Source organism: Littorina saxatilis, linkage group LG9, assembly GCF_037325665.1.
Source record: "Littorina saxatilis isolate snail1 linkage group LG9, US_GU_Lsax_2.0, whole genome shotgun sequence".
In the NCBI taxonomy this organism is placed as follows: Eukaryota; Metazoa; Mollusca; class Gastropoda; order Littorinimorpha; family Littorinidae; genus Littorina; species Littorina saxatilis.
In genome coordinates, this window is record NC_090253.1 from 53,805,567 (window position 1) to 53,822,303 (window position 16,737).

The 16,737-nt window shown below is 43.9% G+C and overlaps 2 protein-coding genes, 1 long non-coding RNA gene and 1 other non-coding gene across 5 annotated transcripts in view; 2 read left to right on the forward strand and 2 right to left on the reverse strand.

Moving 5' to 3' along the window:
* Nucleotides 1-6,047, reverse strand: part of LOC138976961 (RING-type E3 ubiquitin-protein ligase PPIL2-like) — a 36,150-nt gene extending 30,103 nt beyond the window's left edge. Inside the window, exons 1-4 of the mRNA XM_070349854.1 lie at nt 5,934-6,047; nt 4,896-4,985; nt 2,923-2,998; nt 1,908-2,017 (exon numbers count right to left, since the gene is read on the reverse strand). Coding sequence (XP_070205955.1) covers nt 1,908-2,017; nt 2,923-2,998; nt 4,896-4,985; nt 5,934-6,047 — 390 coding nt within the window. The remainder of the gene's footprint in view (nt 1-1,907; nt 2,018-2,922; nt 2,999-4,895; nt 4,986-5,933) is intronic.
* LOC138976489 (transcription intermediary factor 1-beta-like) overlaps nt 1-16,737 on the forward strand; it is a 433,321-nt gene that overhangs the window by 349,254 nt on the left and 67,330 nt on the right. The gene's annotated exons all lie outside the window — the stretch shown is intronic.
* On the forward strand, nt 6,145-6,263 carry LOC138977592 (5S ribosomal RNA). The gene has a single exon (XR_011459389.1). It is a non-coding gene; the product is annotated as a 5S ribosomal RNA (ribosomal RNA).
* LOC138976456 (uncharacterized) lies at nt 8,104-13,418 on the reverse strand. Its single transcript, XR_011459016.1, has 4 exons — nt 13,350-13,418; nt 12,677-12,808; nt 11,225-11,307; nt 8,104-9,333 (listed from the first exon to the last, which is right to left on the reverse strand). It is a non-coding gene; the product is annotated as an uncharacterized lncRNA (long non-coding RNA).

The window sequence follows — 16,737 nt, forward strand, 5'->3', positions numbered from 1 at the left end:
CAAACAATACAAACATACCGCATTTAAATTAACAACTACAGGCCTGAACACATGAATCTTCATATAAAATCCATGAGTTCGGTTGTTTTCTGAATCTAGATTTGCCGTGCTCAAACGTTCATCACAAGCAATTTCCCGCAAGGCAAGTAACTCATACTTTGTCTAGCGACAAGAGTAGTTCCCCTTCTTTTCACTCAGTTTCTTCGACAACAGACTGCAATCCGACGGTCAGTTTTCAACAATATTTCATTTAATAAACAGATCACACGCAACCAAATGCACACATCTCATCAATTTAAACAACATAAATCGGTTTCATACACTATTTTCCCCAGAAAACTGAACTTCATACAGTTTTTAACGTTGGAACACGCGTGCAAAAGTTCGTCTGCTAGTCCCATTTGACGAAAGAACATTATCCTAAGCGATACCAAAACATATACAGAACACACAATATCTGCCTTTGCCGCCACAGCAGAATAACAGCATATCTGTGTACTTGATTTTAGTCCAAAATAGGAAAACTGACAAGAAGTGTTAACAGAATGGAATGATTTGCACATAACTATACAACCGCGCATTAATCGATCGCCTGCGCAGGTTGACTGGTTGAGTGAATAGGATTCGATCAAACTTTCGCAAAAAAACTCCTCTTTTCTTTGAATAACTGAAGAAAGGAGGAATAAAGAGGTTACACACCTCGTCTCAGTGATTATAAAAAATAATGGTCTCAGTTCGCGGTCATGAAAAAGCTTGCTAAAGCTCGCATTTTTCATGATCCGCAAACTTCGACCATTATTTTTAATAATCACTGAGACTCGGCGTGTAACCTCTACGTATACGTCTTGTGCAAACACCCGTGTCAATTTCACACGCAAAGGAAATCGGAAAGGAGGTTGAAAGTGATGCAAACGTAGCTGTGTCCGGCAACGGTTATGTCCTAAAACGCACGGGTTGCTCGGGCAAAACCATGCCAGGCGACTTCAGCGGTGAACAAACACAGATCCAGCGAAGCGCAGTACACTAATGCTCGACCACAATGTTTTAAAAGTATATCGGGACTTCTCGGATTTTGGACCCTTGGGACCCTCAAAAATTCTGCAGTGGGGGTCCATGGACCCTCTAGAAATTGAAAGTGGGAGTCTCGGGATCCTCTAGGAGGACCATCCGTGGGGAGCCCTGAAGTTTTCTCCATCGACTATAACACTTTTTTCAACATTCTGAAAACACAACTAAATTTCATGGACAATGGGACATTTGTTGCTCCTTCCACAGAAAAGACTGAAGCGTGCATGATCCATAGAAAGTGAACTAAACAAAAGAAGAAATCAAGCGGTAGTATTAACCACTCTTGAATTCAGAATACAATGGCTGCCCTAAAACTGAGTTTTACAATTGTGTTGAACACACACACAGAACCCCTATTTTTGGGGAGTCATGTTACCTGAATCCAACCAAACAAAATTGCTTACCTTGGCCAACATAATTAGCAACTCAGTCAGTCAGTCAGTGTCCCAGTGTAAGGGATGGGGGGGGGGGGGGGGATTGCTCAGTGGGTACTGGCACTGGTTTCAAACCAGTGGTTGCTATCGTTGTGGGTTCAGCCCCTACACTAGGCGAAGGATTTATTTTTCAGTCAACTTTGTGCAGAATCTCCTCAAACAGGACTAAATGATACAGTGGAACCCCCCTTTTGAGACCCCCCTTTTGAGACCCCCCTTTTGAGACCCCCCTTTTGAGACCCCCCAGTTTGAGACCCCCCAGTTTGACACCCCCCCGTTTAGGTCTTCCTCCATTTTAAGACCTTGTTTTCTTAGATTTTTTGTTCATCTGTAAAATTACCCCAATTTTAAAACTCCCTCCTTTTTAAAACCTGATTTTCTCACTGTACCAATCAAGCCACCTACCAGGTATGGGGACGGCACGTACTCTCTGTCCAGCTCCTCCAGGGCAGACTTGGCCTCGTTGTTCACCAGCTTCAGGTGGTAGCGCGGGTCTTTCTTCGCCTTCTCCTCCTCTGCAAAACAAGATGTTACCATCTCTGATATTCAGTTGTTTTCCTTTAATCACAAGGTTGTAACGCGGGTCTCTCTTTGCCTTATCCTCCTCTGCAAAACAACATGTTACCATCTATCTATCTATATATATATACGACTTGTGTGTGTGTGTGTGTGTGTGTGTGTGTGTGTGTGTGTGTGTGTGTGTGTGTGTGTGTGTGTGTGTGTGTGTGTGTGTGTGTGTTCGCGATGCACGGCCAAAGTTCTCGATGGATCTGCTTCAAATTTGGTGGGCATATTCAGGTAGACCCCGGACACAACCTGGTCGATGAGAATTTTCAACACGTGCTCTCAGCGCGCAGCGCTGTACCGATTTTGCTTTTTCTGTCCATCTTCCCAGATCCATTCCCAGTAACTCTTCCTTATCTTCTCCAGTGTTTTGCGTTTATCTCCCTTCCTTCGTGTGGCGCCAATCCATATTCCAGTTACTATTTTTAGAAGGTCACTGTCCACAACGCTTTCATCCCGGCGAAGCCAGATATTCCCGTTACTATTTTTAGAAGGTCACTGTCCACAACGCTTTCATCCCGGCGAAGCCGGGTATTCCTCTACTTCTTCCCGGCAAAGCCGGGTACGCGGCTCTACTTTTTCCTGGCGAAGCGAGTAATCATCTAGTCATCAATATAGTGGTTAGCTGTTATTCAGTGGTTTCCCTTTATTCCCAAGCTATCGCGGGTCTGCAATAGTCAAGCGCAGTACCTATCAGAAAGCTTCCAGGTGGATCCAGAATAAAACACCTTTGCACCTTTCCTTCGTTCTCTATAAATTTACCCCAATTTTAAGACTCCTTTTTTCTAAGACTGATTTTTTCAGGTCTTTTATTGGTGTTTCCACTGTACTTCTACTGGCCAGCAGTGTCACTCACCTTCATCGGTCAGTTTGAGTTTCTTCCTGATGTAGTAGAAAGCCTGGATGTTGAACTTGTCCAGGTTGGTGGGGTCCTGAAAATACCATCACAACATTCACCACCCAGTCTGAGCTCACCATCATCATTTCATGAAGCCAAGAATCACATTTTGATAAAAGTCATAGTCCTTCAATTATGCTGTATGATGGTGTGTTTGTCTTTATGATCGTGTGTTTGTCTTTATGATCGTGTGTTTGTGTTATAAGAAATGCGATGAGGTGCCAACAGACACATTTCCATGTTTATGTAAAATGAAAATGGACAATAAAGTTTTCTTTCCTTATCTTTTTATGTAAACAGTTGTGATCACTGTCTGGCTGTCGCATGGGATTAAACCCTCATTCCACTGGGTCACATACCATCCCTCCACTTGGTCCATACCATCCCTCCACTTGGTCACATACCATCCCTCCACTTGGTCACATACCATCCCTCCACTTGGTCACATACCATCCCTCCACTTGGTCACATACCATCCCTCCACTTGGTCACATACCATCCCTCCACTTGGTCACATACCATCCCTCCACTTGGTCACATACCATCCCTCCACTTGGTCACATACCATCCCTCCACTTGGTCACATACCATCCCTCCACTTGGTCACATACCATCCCTCCACTTGGTCACATACCATCCCTCCACTTGGTCACATACCATCCCTCCACTTGGTCACATACCATCCCCCCACTTGGTCACATACCATCCCCCCACTTGGTCACATACCATCCCCCCACTTGGTCACATACCATCCCTCCACTTGGTCACATACCATCCCTCCACTTGGTCACATACCATCCCTCCACTTGGTCACATACCATCCCTCCACTTGGTCACATACCATCCCTCCACTTGGTCACATACCATCCCTCCACTTGGTCACATACCATCCCCCCACTTGGTCACATACCATCCCTCCACTTGGTCACATACCATCCCTCCACTTGGTCACATACCATCCCTCCACTTGGTCACATACCATCCCTCCACTTGGTCACATACCATCCCTCCACTTGGTCACATACCATCCCTTCACTTGGTCACATACCATCCCTCCACTTGGTCACATACCATCCCTCCACTTGGTCACATACCATCCCTCCACTTGGTCACATACCATCCCTCCACTTGGTCACATGCCATCCCTCCACTTGGTCACATACCATCCCTCCACTTGGTCACATACCATCCCTCCACTTGGTCACATACCATCCCTCCACTTGGTCACATGCCATCCCTCCACTTGGTCACATGCCATCCCTCCACTTGGTCACATGCCATCCCTCCACTTGGTCACATACCATCCCTCCACTTGGTCACATACCATCCCTCCACTTGGTCACATACCATCCCTCCACTTGGTCACATACCATCCCTCCACTTGGTCACATAACAACAATGCACAGCCTGTGTGCTCCCTGTGTATATTGGGGATTTTTTTTTAATGAAGTTGTAAGGAAAAAAACAACTCGCCACAGCGGGCAGTCAGGATGTTCATATTTGGGATATGTGCAAGTGGTGGGATGGTCTTATCCTATGTAGACGCCTCACGTGATCTGAGACGGTGCGCCACACAGTGCACACAGGAAGGGGTGTGCCTTTAATAAATTAGGAGAAAAAAATGTGCGCCACTTTATTGAACCCTAACCCCACAACAACAAATTAAAAATAAAACTATTCAAACTTTCTATGCCAAAAAAGACCCTTGGCTAGGCTATGTGTCACACTTTGGGGATTGCAGATGTCTGTCACAGGGATTATGTGACAGCCACTCCAGTACAAAGCCAGTCCAGTACAAAGCCAGTCCAGTACAAAGCCAGTCCAGTACAAAGCCAGTCCAGTACAAAGCCAGTCCAGTGTAAATAAAAGAAGACAGGGAAGCGCTGATGCTTGCACAGATCATACCCTTTCTTTCAACAAGACGTACTGACCTGGATGGTGATGATGTCTTTGCGTGTGAAGGGTTCGTCCGTCATCAGGTCCTTCAGATTGCCCGTCTTCAGGTTCAGCCTGTCCACAGCCTATACAACAGAAAAGAGTGAAGCAAAATGTTTTAAATGTTTGTGTTATTAAAGATTTGAGAAAGTTTGATTCAAATTAGGAAGCTTCGACTGATTAAAACTTTATCTTGAAGGCTGGAAATGACAAAAACATTAATTTTTTTAATTCGATAGTTTTAGATGACTTTTCATTCTTGCAATAAGGAAATCAATCCCCATAAGCAAAGCTTTTGCCTCAAAGAAAACAGTCACAATGCAATTATGACAGAGTTTCAGCAAAATAAAACTTTAAACTGGCAAACCACAGATTCCACAGGCAATCAAATTCACAGAATCCAGGCCTCTCTTTCTTGTTGCTGAATAGAGATTGTTTCAAGTAAGCCAGGCGCAAAATATCACAGCTGACAGCAGCTCGTGTCTGACAACCCTTGGGCTTAGTCAGGCTCTGGTCCAGGGTTTCATTTACTAGTGCGCCTTGCACCATTGGCGCATAACATCTCAAAATGTCCCATTGGAAAGCCCTTCAGTGTGTCAAAGAGCGCACTGAGATTACGTACCACTGCGCCACATCGTGCACACTTTTCACGGAAGTACAGTGTTCGGAAAAACCTGAGCAAAAACGCACACACACACACTAATCTGATACACCGGCACATTCGTATATCACCAATGGCACCAAATAGAACTATTTTGCATCTTTTGACAAAAGCATTTTCGGACCGCCTAGCCTGCTTTGTGCGTTTTGCCTTCGACTATGTAATGTCCCATTAGAATTTGGTTGAGGGGGACAAATGTCCCATTGTCTTTTTCTTCCAGGCTAAACCCTGCTGGTCAACCAACGCACAAGTATGGTAATCAATTAAATCAAAGTGATTGCATGCTACAAATTGTATCATTTTGGAAACAAGCTGAGGGCTTTTTTCTTTCTGGTATTTTCCCTTTAATTTACTTGCATTATAATGTACTTACATCATGACAGTAGACGTTCCCTGTCTGTCTGACGGCCACAATGTGAGTGTTCTCGTTGAACACCTTGTACGTCACCGGACAGTGGTACATGTCTGTGGAAACAAGACATGGCATGGGAATGAACAAAACCAAATAAAGCCAAAAATAAATGTATTTATCATGCTTGTGCAGTTTGCATCGATATATAGAGGTTAAATTTCCCTCTACTCTCGCCAACGGCCATACCACGTTGAAAGCACCGGTTCTCGTCCGATCACCGAAGTTAAGCAACGTCGGGCCCGGTTAGTACTTGGATGGGTGACCGCCTGGGAACACCGGGTGCAGTTAGCAACATTTTTTTTTCCTCGGGACGTCTTTCTGTTTTGTTTTCTTGTTCTTTTTGGTGTCTTTTTTCTCTGTTGTTCCAATGTTTCATCCCAGCGAAGCTGGAGGTATCCCGTGAACGCTATACTGTAATCGATTTGAGAAATGTGCACACCGAATAATACATGATAAAGAAGGATTCGTTGTGCCCGGCTACGTGCTACAGTTGGAGATGGAAGTTCACCAAAAATGGGGACCATACTAACAAAAATACGGTGGGTAAAATAGGCGCCCCCATTTTTTCAGCAAACGCCACCCCAGGCCGCTTTGGACGGGTAGAAATTCCGTAGTTTCCAAGTCTATGGATAAAGCTCGCGTAAGAAGAATACGTCACGGTCGAAAGTCTTTGACGTCAATTAATGCATCATGACGTCATGCCTCCCTGTAGTCTTTCTCTCTCGCGCAGTGTGTGTGTTTGTGTTCATTTTGTGCACATGTGTTAGTGTTCCTGTGTGTGTATGTGTGCGTGTGTGTGTGTGTGTTGTGTGTGTATTGTGTGTGTGTGTGTGTGTGCGCGCACGCGTGCATGAGTCTGTACTCGTATGTGTGTGGTGTGTGTGTATTTGTGTGTGTGTGTGTGTGTGTGTGTGTGCGCGCACAGGTGCATGAGTCTGTACTCGTGTGTGTGTAAGTGTGTGTGTGGGCATAAGTGTATGTGTGTGCGTGTATGTGTGTTTGTTTGTAAAGGTGTGCATGTCCGTCTGTCCATATGTGCGTATGGGTGTGTGTTTTGTGTGTATGAAGTTTTTTGTTAGAGAGTGAGTGAGTGCGTGTGAGTGAGTGTGTGTGTGACTTGGTGTGTGTGTGTGTGTGTGTGTGTGTGTGTGTGTTTGAGAGAGAGAGAGTGTGTGTGTGTGTGTGAATGTGTGTGTGCATGAGTTTGTGTGTATGTTTGTGTGTGTATGAGTGTGTATATGTGTTTGTTTGTAAAGGTGTGTGTGTCCGACTGTCTATGTGCGTATTTGTTTGTTTGTTTGCTCAACGCCCAGCCGACCACGAAGGGCTATATCAGGGCGGTGCTGCTTTGACATATAACGTGCGCCTCACACAAGACAGAAGTCGCAGCACAGGCTTCATGTCTCACCCAGTCACATTATTCTGACACCGGACCAACCAGTCCTAGCACTAACCCCATAATGCCAGACGCCAGGCGGAGCAGCCACTAGATAGCCAATTTTAAAGTCTTAGGTATGACCCGGCCGGGGTTCGAACCCACGACCTCCCGATCACGGGGCGGACGCCTTACCACTAGGCCAACCGTGCCAGTCTATGTGCGTATAAGTGTGTGTTATGTGTGTATGAGATTTGTGTCAGTCAATGTGTGTGTGTGTGTGTGTGTGTGTGTGTCTGTGTGTGTGTCTGTGTGTGTGTGTGTGTGTGTGTGCGTGCGTATGTACAGTGTGTGTGTGTGTGTGTGTGTGTGTGTGTGTGTGTGTGGGTGTTTGTTTGTTTATTTGCTTAACGCCCAGCCGACCACGAAGGGCCTTATCAGGGCGGTGCTGCTTTGACATATAACGTGCGCCACACACAAGACAGAAGTCGCAGCACAGGCTTCATGTCTCACCCACACTCTAAACAAAAGTGTTCCACTCCTGAACACCCTTTCTGTAACCACTTCTGAACACCCTTTTAGTAGAACACTTTTGGAACACTTTTGGAACACAAAAAGTGTTCTATGCACAAAAAAGTGTTCCAAAAGTGTTCCAAAAGTGTTCACATCTGAACACTTTTAAGTGTTCACCCTGCTGTAACCACTTCTGAACACATAAAAATGTTCAGGTCAACACTTTTAGAACACTTTTGGAACACTTTTGGAACACTTTTAGAACACTTTTGGAACACTTTTAGAACACTTTTAGAACACTTTTGGAACACTTTTAGAACACTTTTGGAACACTTTTGGAACACTTTTAGAACACTTTTGGAACACTTTTAGAACACTTTTGGAACACTTTCATCCTGCACTGTCATACAATTCAGAAAGACATTAAAATCAAATTTTGTGAGCAAAGAAGCATTTTTAATTGACAAAAAGAAATGTCTGCAGCAGTCGCAGAACAAACGGGTCTGGGGTAGGAATTGTTGAACACATAATATACCGAGCAACAAAAATCGTCATTGTTTGATTGACAAAATCTTCATCAATTATAGAGTTAGAATTATTAAACTACAAAAGTTTAATGAAGGCATGTTTGACCTTGCTTTTGTGTGATTATTTTGATGCTGTGACTGTTTTAATACACGGGACAAGCAGGTTTATCGTAAAACAGATAATGCGCGCTCGCAGCACGTGCAAGTAGAGCAGGAGAAATCTGATGTGTGAGATGTGTTCACTAATGCATTAGCAACCAAAAGAGACCATGGCACGCTTGCTGCCAGTCTCACTTTTGAAACAGCCAGGATGCCAAGATTGACACCACCAAAATGCCACGTCGATTTAAAGCTGGGGGTGATCCAGAAGCGCTGGCACGTGCATGTGTCAACAGTTTATCACCTTCTGCAATGTTCTGGTGACATTGGAAGCACTGCAGTTATGCAACGCGGTAGATTTTTTCGCATTACCCCAATAAGACAAGATCGCAATTTCCTTCCACAACGTCTTCGACATCGATTCAATTCAGCCGCTGACAATACCAGGAACATCACTGGAAGCAACCAGTGTCCGATCAGTGGCCAGAGAACGCGATGAAGGCTCAAGACCTCCAAAACTTCGTTTTGTCCCGTGTGTTGAAACAATCGCAGCATCAAAATACTCACGCAACAGCTGTGTCAAACATGCCTTCATCAAAATGTTGTGGTTTGATAATTCTAACTCCATAATTGTTCGAGATTTTTGTCAATCAAACATTGCATAATTTTTTCGCGTTTCTTTTGTTGCTCGGTATATGTTGCTATTAAATAATATGAACGGAGCTCTGGTAAACCCCATCTTGAAAGTTCACACACGAAAGTCCGATAACAAAAACACCCTTCAGAGTTGGGAGGATTCCAGGCCCTTGGTCTTTGGTTTAGTTTTCAACTCGCTGTCCGGAACATCCTGTTCGAAATAAAAGTGAGTTTTAGAACATGATGCATTTCCAACTCTTAACAGGTTTGTGTTAAACGTTTGTACTTAATTGATAACACTGAAGTGTAAATCTTAACTACTAGTGGACTTCTTCTTGCTGTCAGTAGATCTCCAACAATCGCAGTTACAGGTAAACTTTTTTTATTCCAGAACGGGCATAGGTCACATAACAGAGAACAAATACGTCACGTCCAATTCGCTCTCACCTTCCCAACACACAATGACACTCGCATGCACGCACATGCACACACGACTGAATGTAAAAAGTAATCCCTCTTGAAGCAGGAGTCTGTCCCTAAGAACAAAAAGTAGAATTAAAATAGGTCTTTCGCAAGGATTTCATTAGCGCGTGGCCACTCTGGAAAATGGCACTCTACAAATTGTTTATATAAGGTAAGCAGTAAACCGTACTGCTAATGTGGCGAGGCCTTGAGCACGCCCGTTTTCCTTAACTCGTTCTTAACCTATGTGAACCCAGGGAAAACACCTTGTCAACAATCACTGGAAGCCAAAGATCACTGTCGCAATTAATCGTGAACTCCGATGAGTTTTAGTTCAAAGAAAAGGGTGTCATATTGAATGCACCCTCTAGTAATCCGTTTGTAAAGAAACTACCTAAGTTTTGTTGGTTTGATCTAAATAATGAATTATAAGGAAATCATTTATTATGTAATGTATTCTATATTATAGAATGCATTCTATAACGTCCCGAACTGCCTTCTATGATAAAATGCATTCTATTTACACAAAATACCAAAATGCTTTTTATGATAGAATGCGTTCTTTAACGTCCTGAAATGTATTATAATTTATATGCATAATGTCCCGAAACTACAACAGGCCAGCCCCGCAAAGAAAAGCAGAACTACACACACACACACAGCCACACACACGCACAGAGAGAGAGAGAGAGAGAGAGAGAGAGAGAGAGAGAGAGAGAGAGAGAGAGAGAGAGAGAGAGAGAGAGAGAGAGAGAGAGAGAGAGACAGAGAGAGAGACAGAGAGAGAGACACAGACAGAGAGACACAGACAGAGACAGAGAGAAAGAGAGAGCTGTGTGTGAGAGTGTTTGCTTTCGAAGCAGGGACCATACCGAGCTGGCCTGTAGAAGTTTTGTGGCGCTTTATGGAATGCATTATATCATAAGAATGCATTCTATCATAAGAATGCATTGTTGGACGTTATGGAATGCATTCTATAAAGTATAATAGAATACATTTCTTGGCAAATGACAAGTATGATTGAATGCATTCTATATTATACAATGTTTTCTATTTTATAGAATGCCTTCTATAAATATAGAACGTGTTCTATGATATGGAATGCATTCTTTAATATAAAATGCATTCTAATTTCTATCATAATATTCTAAAATATTTCATTATTTAGATCAAACTAACCAAAACTTACAAACGGATCGCTTTTAATTCACGTGATCTCAAGCTAAACCTACGTGAACCGAAGGAAAACACCTTGTCAGCGACCATTGGAGGCCAGCGATCACTGTCAAAACCAATCATAAACTCCGATGAGAATATTTTCAAAAGAAAAGGGTGTCATATTGAATGCACCCTGCATACACTGTTAGCGGCAATGGCAGATCCAAGCGGATCAGCAGCGTGTTGTCTGTTGGCCATGCTTTGACTAAAGCTGGCCTCAGTGTTTACGGCACTACTCTACCATAACGAATGGAAATTCTGAGTAGACTTAGTTCAGGAAAACATTTTATCATTGCAGGCCTCAGCACTCACTGAACTTAAAAATATGTATATTTTTTCCACCTTTTAAGGAGAAGACTGCAAAATAAGGCAGCATTCTCAAAATGTAACTGCGCTGTATCCCACAGAAAGCTTAAACTTACATGAATGAAGTGCATCCACAAGGTTTCGTCGCATTACTGTTAGCTCCATCTCCAGAAAGTGCCTCAGCCAAGCAGTATGGTTCCTGCACACACACAGGGGTCGACACTAACTTATTTGGCCTGGGGCCACACTGGCCCCGGAGATGGAAATTGCTGGGGCGGAAAACAAAAATATGGGGCCCACTGTTATTCATGCTAAGTATATATAAATACCTTCAGAATCACCACTTTTTCCAAGTGGTTCTCCGCTATAACTATAAGATCTGCACGGGCGGCAATGCATTGTCTGTTTTTCTTCATCGTACTGAAGCCAGGGAAATTCTTTCAACCATTTGACATTGAAATTACGACAGCGCTTCGCGCTTTTGGCTGCATCGGTCTCCTTTTTTCATTTCTCTCCACGCTGTTCTTCATCTTCATTTCCATGTCTTTTTACATCAGGGATGTGTCGCCACATTTTGCGTTTGGCATTTGAAGGCGATACTTATCTCTCACGCTAAAGAGCGCAATCTGGGAGTTATTTCCCTTGCGGCATTGTCCTTCGACGATTTCAATGTTGTTTTTCTTGACTGCGGCATTGATCGTTACGCAAATTTCAGTGACGACTTTGACTGGCGATTTTTAGTGATTGGCTATGGCATTAGAATTTTCGGTTTGTCATTGTTGGAATTTATCCAGGGGCGGAGTGGGCCCCAAGCTTCAGCAATGTTTGGGGCGGAACACAAAACTCTGGGGCGTTCCGCCCCCCGCCCCCGCTAGTGTCGAACCCTGACACAAGATGCATGTTAAGAAATCAAACACTATTTTACTGAAGTTCCACATCGTAGCTACACTGACAAGTGTTCTGATTCTCATACTTTTGTTTATTGTGAAACTGTGTATCAACATTTAGATTTCTGTCAAATGTGGAAGGAGAGGGGGCTGGCTGTGTGTGTGTGTGTGTATGTGTGTGTGTGTGTGTGTGTGTGTGTGTGTGTCCACATATGAGTTTGGCGACTGTCTGGTGTGTTTTGCACGGAGATATTAATTTTGAAACAGAATATTTCAGCAAATAGTATAATCAATGATTCCGCAACCGCCGGCACAATTGGCCTAGTGGTAAGGCGTCCGCCCGGTGATCGGGAGGTCGTGGCTTCGAACCCCGGCCGGGTCATACCTAAAACTTTAAAATTGGCAATCTCGTGGCTGCTCCGCCTGGCGTCTGGCATTATGGGGTTAGTGCTAGGACTGGTTGGTCCGGTGTCAGAATAATGTGACTAGGTGAGACATGAAGCCTGTGATTCTGTCTTGTGTGTGGCGCACGTTAAATGTCAAAGCAGCACCGCCCTGATATGGCCCTTCGTAGTCGGCTGGGCGTTAAGCAAACAAACAAACAAAACTTATCAGATCAATTTGAAAGTCAATATTTCTCTGCAAAACTACACACTATATGCAAATGCAGGACATGCGTACCTTGGTAAACACGTCTGGGTTGCCGTCAGTGCCTCCTGTTCATCCTCAGTGCAATTCAGAAGAAATGTGCGCAAGTTACGCCCACATCGATTCGCCACATGGGCACATCAGCTCAAACGGCTTCCCAGTTCCCTGAAAGTGTGATAGATCTGTGAAATCAAATACAACCAAGCATGCATAGAATTATTCTAAATTGTGCACACAATCAACCTGGCCACTATTATGATGAATGTTGTTCATTAATGTATGCTGTTTTTAGCCTACCGCTTCACTTTTATATCTAGCGTGCAGATCGTGCATCTATGATCTAACCAAAGGAAGAAGAAGAATCCGAAAATCTGCAAATGTATTGCTCTGACCACAGGCGGAAGGTATCGTTCACTGGACCACCATTATAATTATAAGGAACCCCTGGACATACAAGTATATCAATAACACAAAACCAAGCACATCAACCAGAATAAAAAAAATCAACATCAAATTGAAATAGAGTTTATTTACCAACGCAGAACTAATGTAAAAGGTCCACTGATCAGCTGAAACCGTTGCGACAGCAAAATTAGAGAAATTGTCTTCAAACGTCCACAGATACAAGTAACAGGAACATGTTACAACAAAAATTCGAGTGACTAAGCTTAGATGAATTAATACAAAATCTCAGCAAGCAACTTACAGATAACAATCGGAAATCCTGAGCCAAATCAACGCAGCGACAACGCAGACAGGTCCACAGATCTAAAAGTGTCAACGTTCTTTTTTGATCCAGCTGAAGCATGATGGGACAATTAGTAACATTATTAAATTGTAAAAATAAAAATGCTAATACTTACCGCTTATTAGATGTCTCAGACGAAATAAATGTTTGATGAAAAAATATAAGCACAACACGATTAAAAACAAAAACAAAAAAACGTCCCACAGCGGTCTAAGGGGTATAAAAATTATATACTCTAAGCGACGCTACATCCCGACGAGTCTCCGTAGCTCAATCGGTAGAGCGCTGACATGGCAAGGCGAAGATCTCGGGTTCGAATCTGCTCATGGCCCAGATATTTTTAATGTATTATTTTATTCGGAGCATGACTAAAAGACGAAGTGGAACACTTGTGGAACACTTGTTGAACACGTGTGTTCACCTGGTGTTCCACTGTGCAAAAAAGTGTTTACCATGTGTTCCAAAAGTGTTCAGGTAGCAGAAGATGCTTCAGGATAACACATTGAGAACACTTTCTGTGTTCCAAAAGTGTAAAAATGTGTTCACCCTAACACTTTAAGTATTCACCCTAAACACTTTCAGTGTTCTCAAAGTGTTATAAAATTTAGAGTGCAGTCACATTATTCTGACACTGGACCAACCGGAGTGTGTGTGTGTGTGTGAATGTGTGTGTGCATGAGTTTGTGTGTATGTTTGTGTGTGTATGAGTGTGTATATGTGTTTGTTTGTAAAGGTGTGTGTGTCCGTCTGTCTATGTGCGTATTTGTTTGTTTGTTTCCATAATTATCAGGGCGGTGCTGCTTTGAGATATAACGTGCGCCACACAAAAGGCAGAAGTCGCAGCACAGGCTTCATGTCTCACACAGTCACATTATTCTGACACCGGACCAACCAGTCCTAGCATGCACTAACCCCATAATGCCAGCCGCCAGGCGGAGCACCCACTAGATTGCCAATTTTAAAGTCAAACAAACAAACCCGGCCTGGGTTCTAACCCACGACCTCCCGATCACGGGGCGGACGCCTTACCACTAGGCCAACCGTGTATGTGCGTATGTGTGTGTGTATTGTGTGTATGAGATTTGTGTGAGTCAATGTGTGTGTGTGTGTGTGTGTGTGTGTGTGTGTGTGTGTGTGTGTCTGTCTGTCGGTGTGTGCGTGCGTACATGCGTGCGTATGTACATGTGTGTGTGTGTGTGTTTGTGTGGGTGTGTGTCTGTTTGTATAAGAGATAAAGAGAGAGAGAGAGAGAGAGAGAGAGAGAGAGAGAGAGAGAGAGTGGGTGGGTTGGTTTGTGCGTGTGCGTAAGTGTATGTGTGTGTGTATGTGTGTTTGTTTGTAAAGGTGAGTATGTCCGTCTGTCTATATGTGCGGATGGGGGTGTGTTTTGTGTGTACAGTGAAGTGTGTGTGAGAGAGTGAGTGAGTGCGTGTGAGTGAGTGTGTATGTGTGTACGTGTGTACGTGTGTAACTTAGGTGTGTGTGTGTGTGTGTGTGTGTGTGTGTGTGTGTGTGTGTGTGTGTGTGTGTTCGTGTGTGTTTGAGAGAGAGAGAGAGAGAGAGAGGGTGAGAGAGGGAGAGAGACAGAGAGAGAGAGAGAGAGAGAGAGAGAGAGAGAGAGAGAGAGAGAGAGAGAGAGAGAGAGAGAGAGAGAGAAAGAGAGAGGTTTGTCTTTCGCTGGGGTATGCAGTGCCTTGGCGTTGCACATCTACTTAATTATGTAACTGTTGATACATTTTGCAGATAATTATGATCACGCTTGATGAGCGACATTGTATTGGATGGAAGAGGTGAGTATTTTTCTCAAATGTTATCCCAGCGAAGCTGGAGGTATCCCACGAACGCTATACTGTAATCGACTTGAGAAATTTTCATACCGATAATACATGATAAAGAAGGATTCTTTGTGCCCGGCTACGGGCTACAGTTGAAGATGGAAGTTCACCAAAAATTGGGACCATACTTACAAAAATACTGTGGGTAAAATAGGCGCCCCCATTTTTTGAGCAAAAGCCACCCAAGGCCGCTTTGGACGGGTAGAAATTCTGTAGTTTTCAAGTCTATGTGTGTGTGGTTATCCAAGACTATGGATAAAGCTCGCGTAAGAAGATTACGTCACGATCAAAAGTCTTTGACGTCAATTAATGCATCATGACGTCATGCCTCCCTGTAGTCTTTTTCTCTCGCGCGGTGCGTGTGTGTGTGTGTTCATTTTGTGCACATGTGTTAGTGTAAGTGTGTGTGTGTGTGTGTGTGTGTGTATGTGTGTGTGTGTGTGTGTGTGTGTGTGTGCGCGTGCATGAGTCTGTACTCGTGTGTGTGTGTGTGTGTGTGTGTGTGTGGGGCGGGGATATAGCTCAGTTGGTAGCGCGCTGGATTTGTATTCAGTTGGCCACTGTCAGCGTGAGTTCGATCCCAGGTTCGGCGGAAATTTATTTCAGAGTCAACTTTGTGTGCAGACTCTCTTCGGTGTCCGAACCCTCCCCCCGTGTACACTACATTGGGTGTGCACGTTAAAGATCCCACGATTGACAAAAGGGTCTTTCCTGGCAAAATTGCTTAGGCACAGTTAATAATTGTCTACCTATACCCGTGTGACTTGGAATAATAGGCCGTGAAAGGTAAATATGCGCCGAAATGGCTGCAATCTACTGGCCGTATAAAATTTCATCTCACACGGCATCACTGCAGAGCGCCTAGAACTGTACCCACGGAATATGCGCGATATAAGCGTCATTGATTGATTGATTGATTGTGTATGTATGTGTGTATGTGTGTGTGTATGTGTGTGTGTGTGTGTGTGTGTGTGTGTGTGTGTGTGTGTGTGTGTGTGTGTGTGTGTAAGAAAGACTGAGAGAGAGGGAGAAAGAGTGTGTGTGTGTGTGTGTGTGAATGTGTGTGTGCATGAGTTTGTGTGTATGTTTGTGTGTGTATGAGTGTGTATATGCGTTTGTTTGTAAAGGTGATCAAAGGTGTGTTTGTCCGTCTGTCTATGTGCGTATTTGTTTGTTTGTTTGCTTAACGCCCAGCCGACCACGAAGGGCCATAATTATCAGGGCGGTGCTGCTTTGAGATATAACGTGCGCCACACACAAGGCAGAAGTTGCAGCACAGGCTTCATGTCTCACCCAGTCACATTATTCTGACACCGGACCAACCAGTCCTTGCATGCACTAACCCCATAATGCCAGACGCCAGGCGGAGCAGCCACTAGATTGCCAATTTTAAAGTCTTAGGTATGACCCGGCCTGGGTTCTAACCCACGATCTCCCGATCACGGGGCGGACGCCTTACCACTAGGCCAACCGTGTATGTGCGTATTTTGTGTGTATGAGATTTGTGTGAG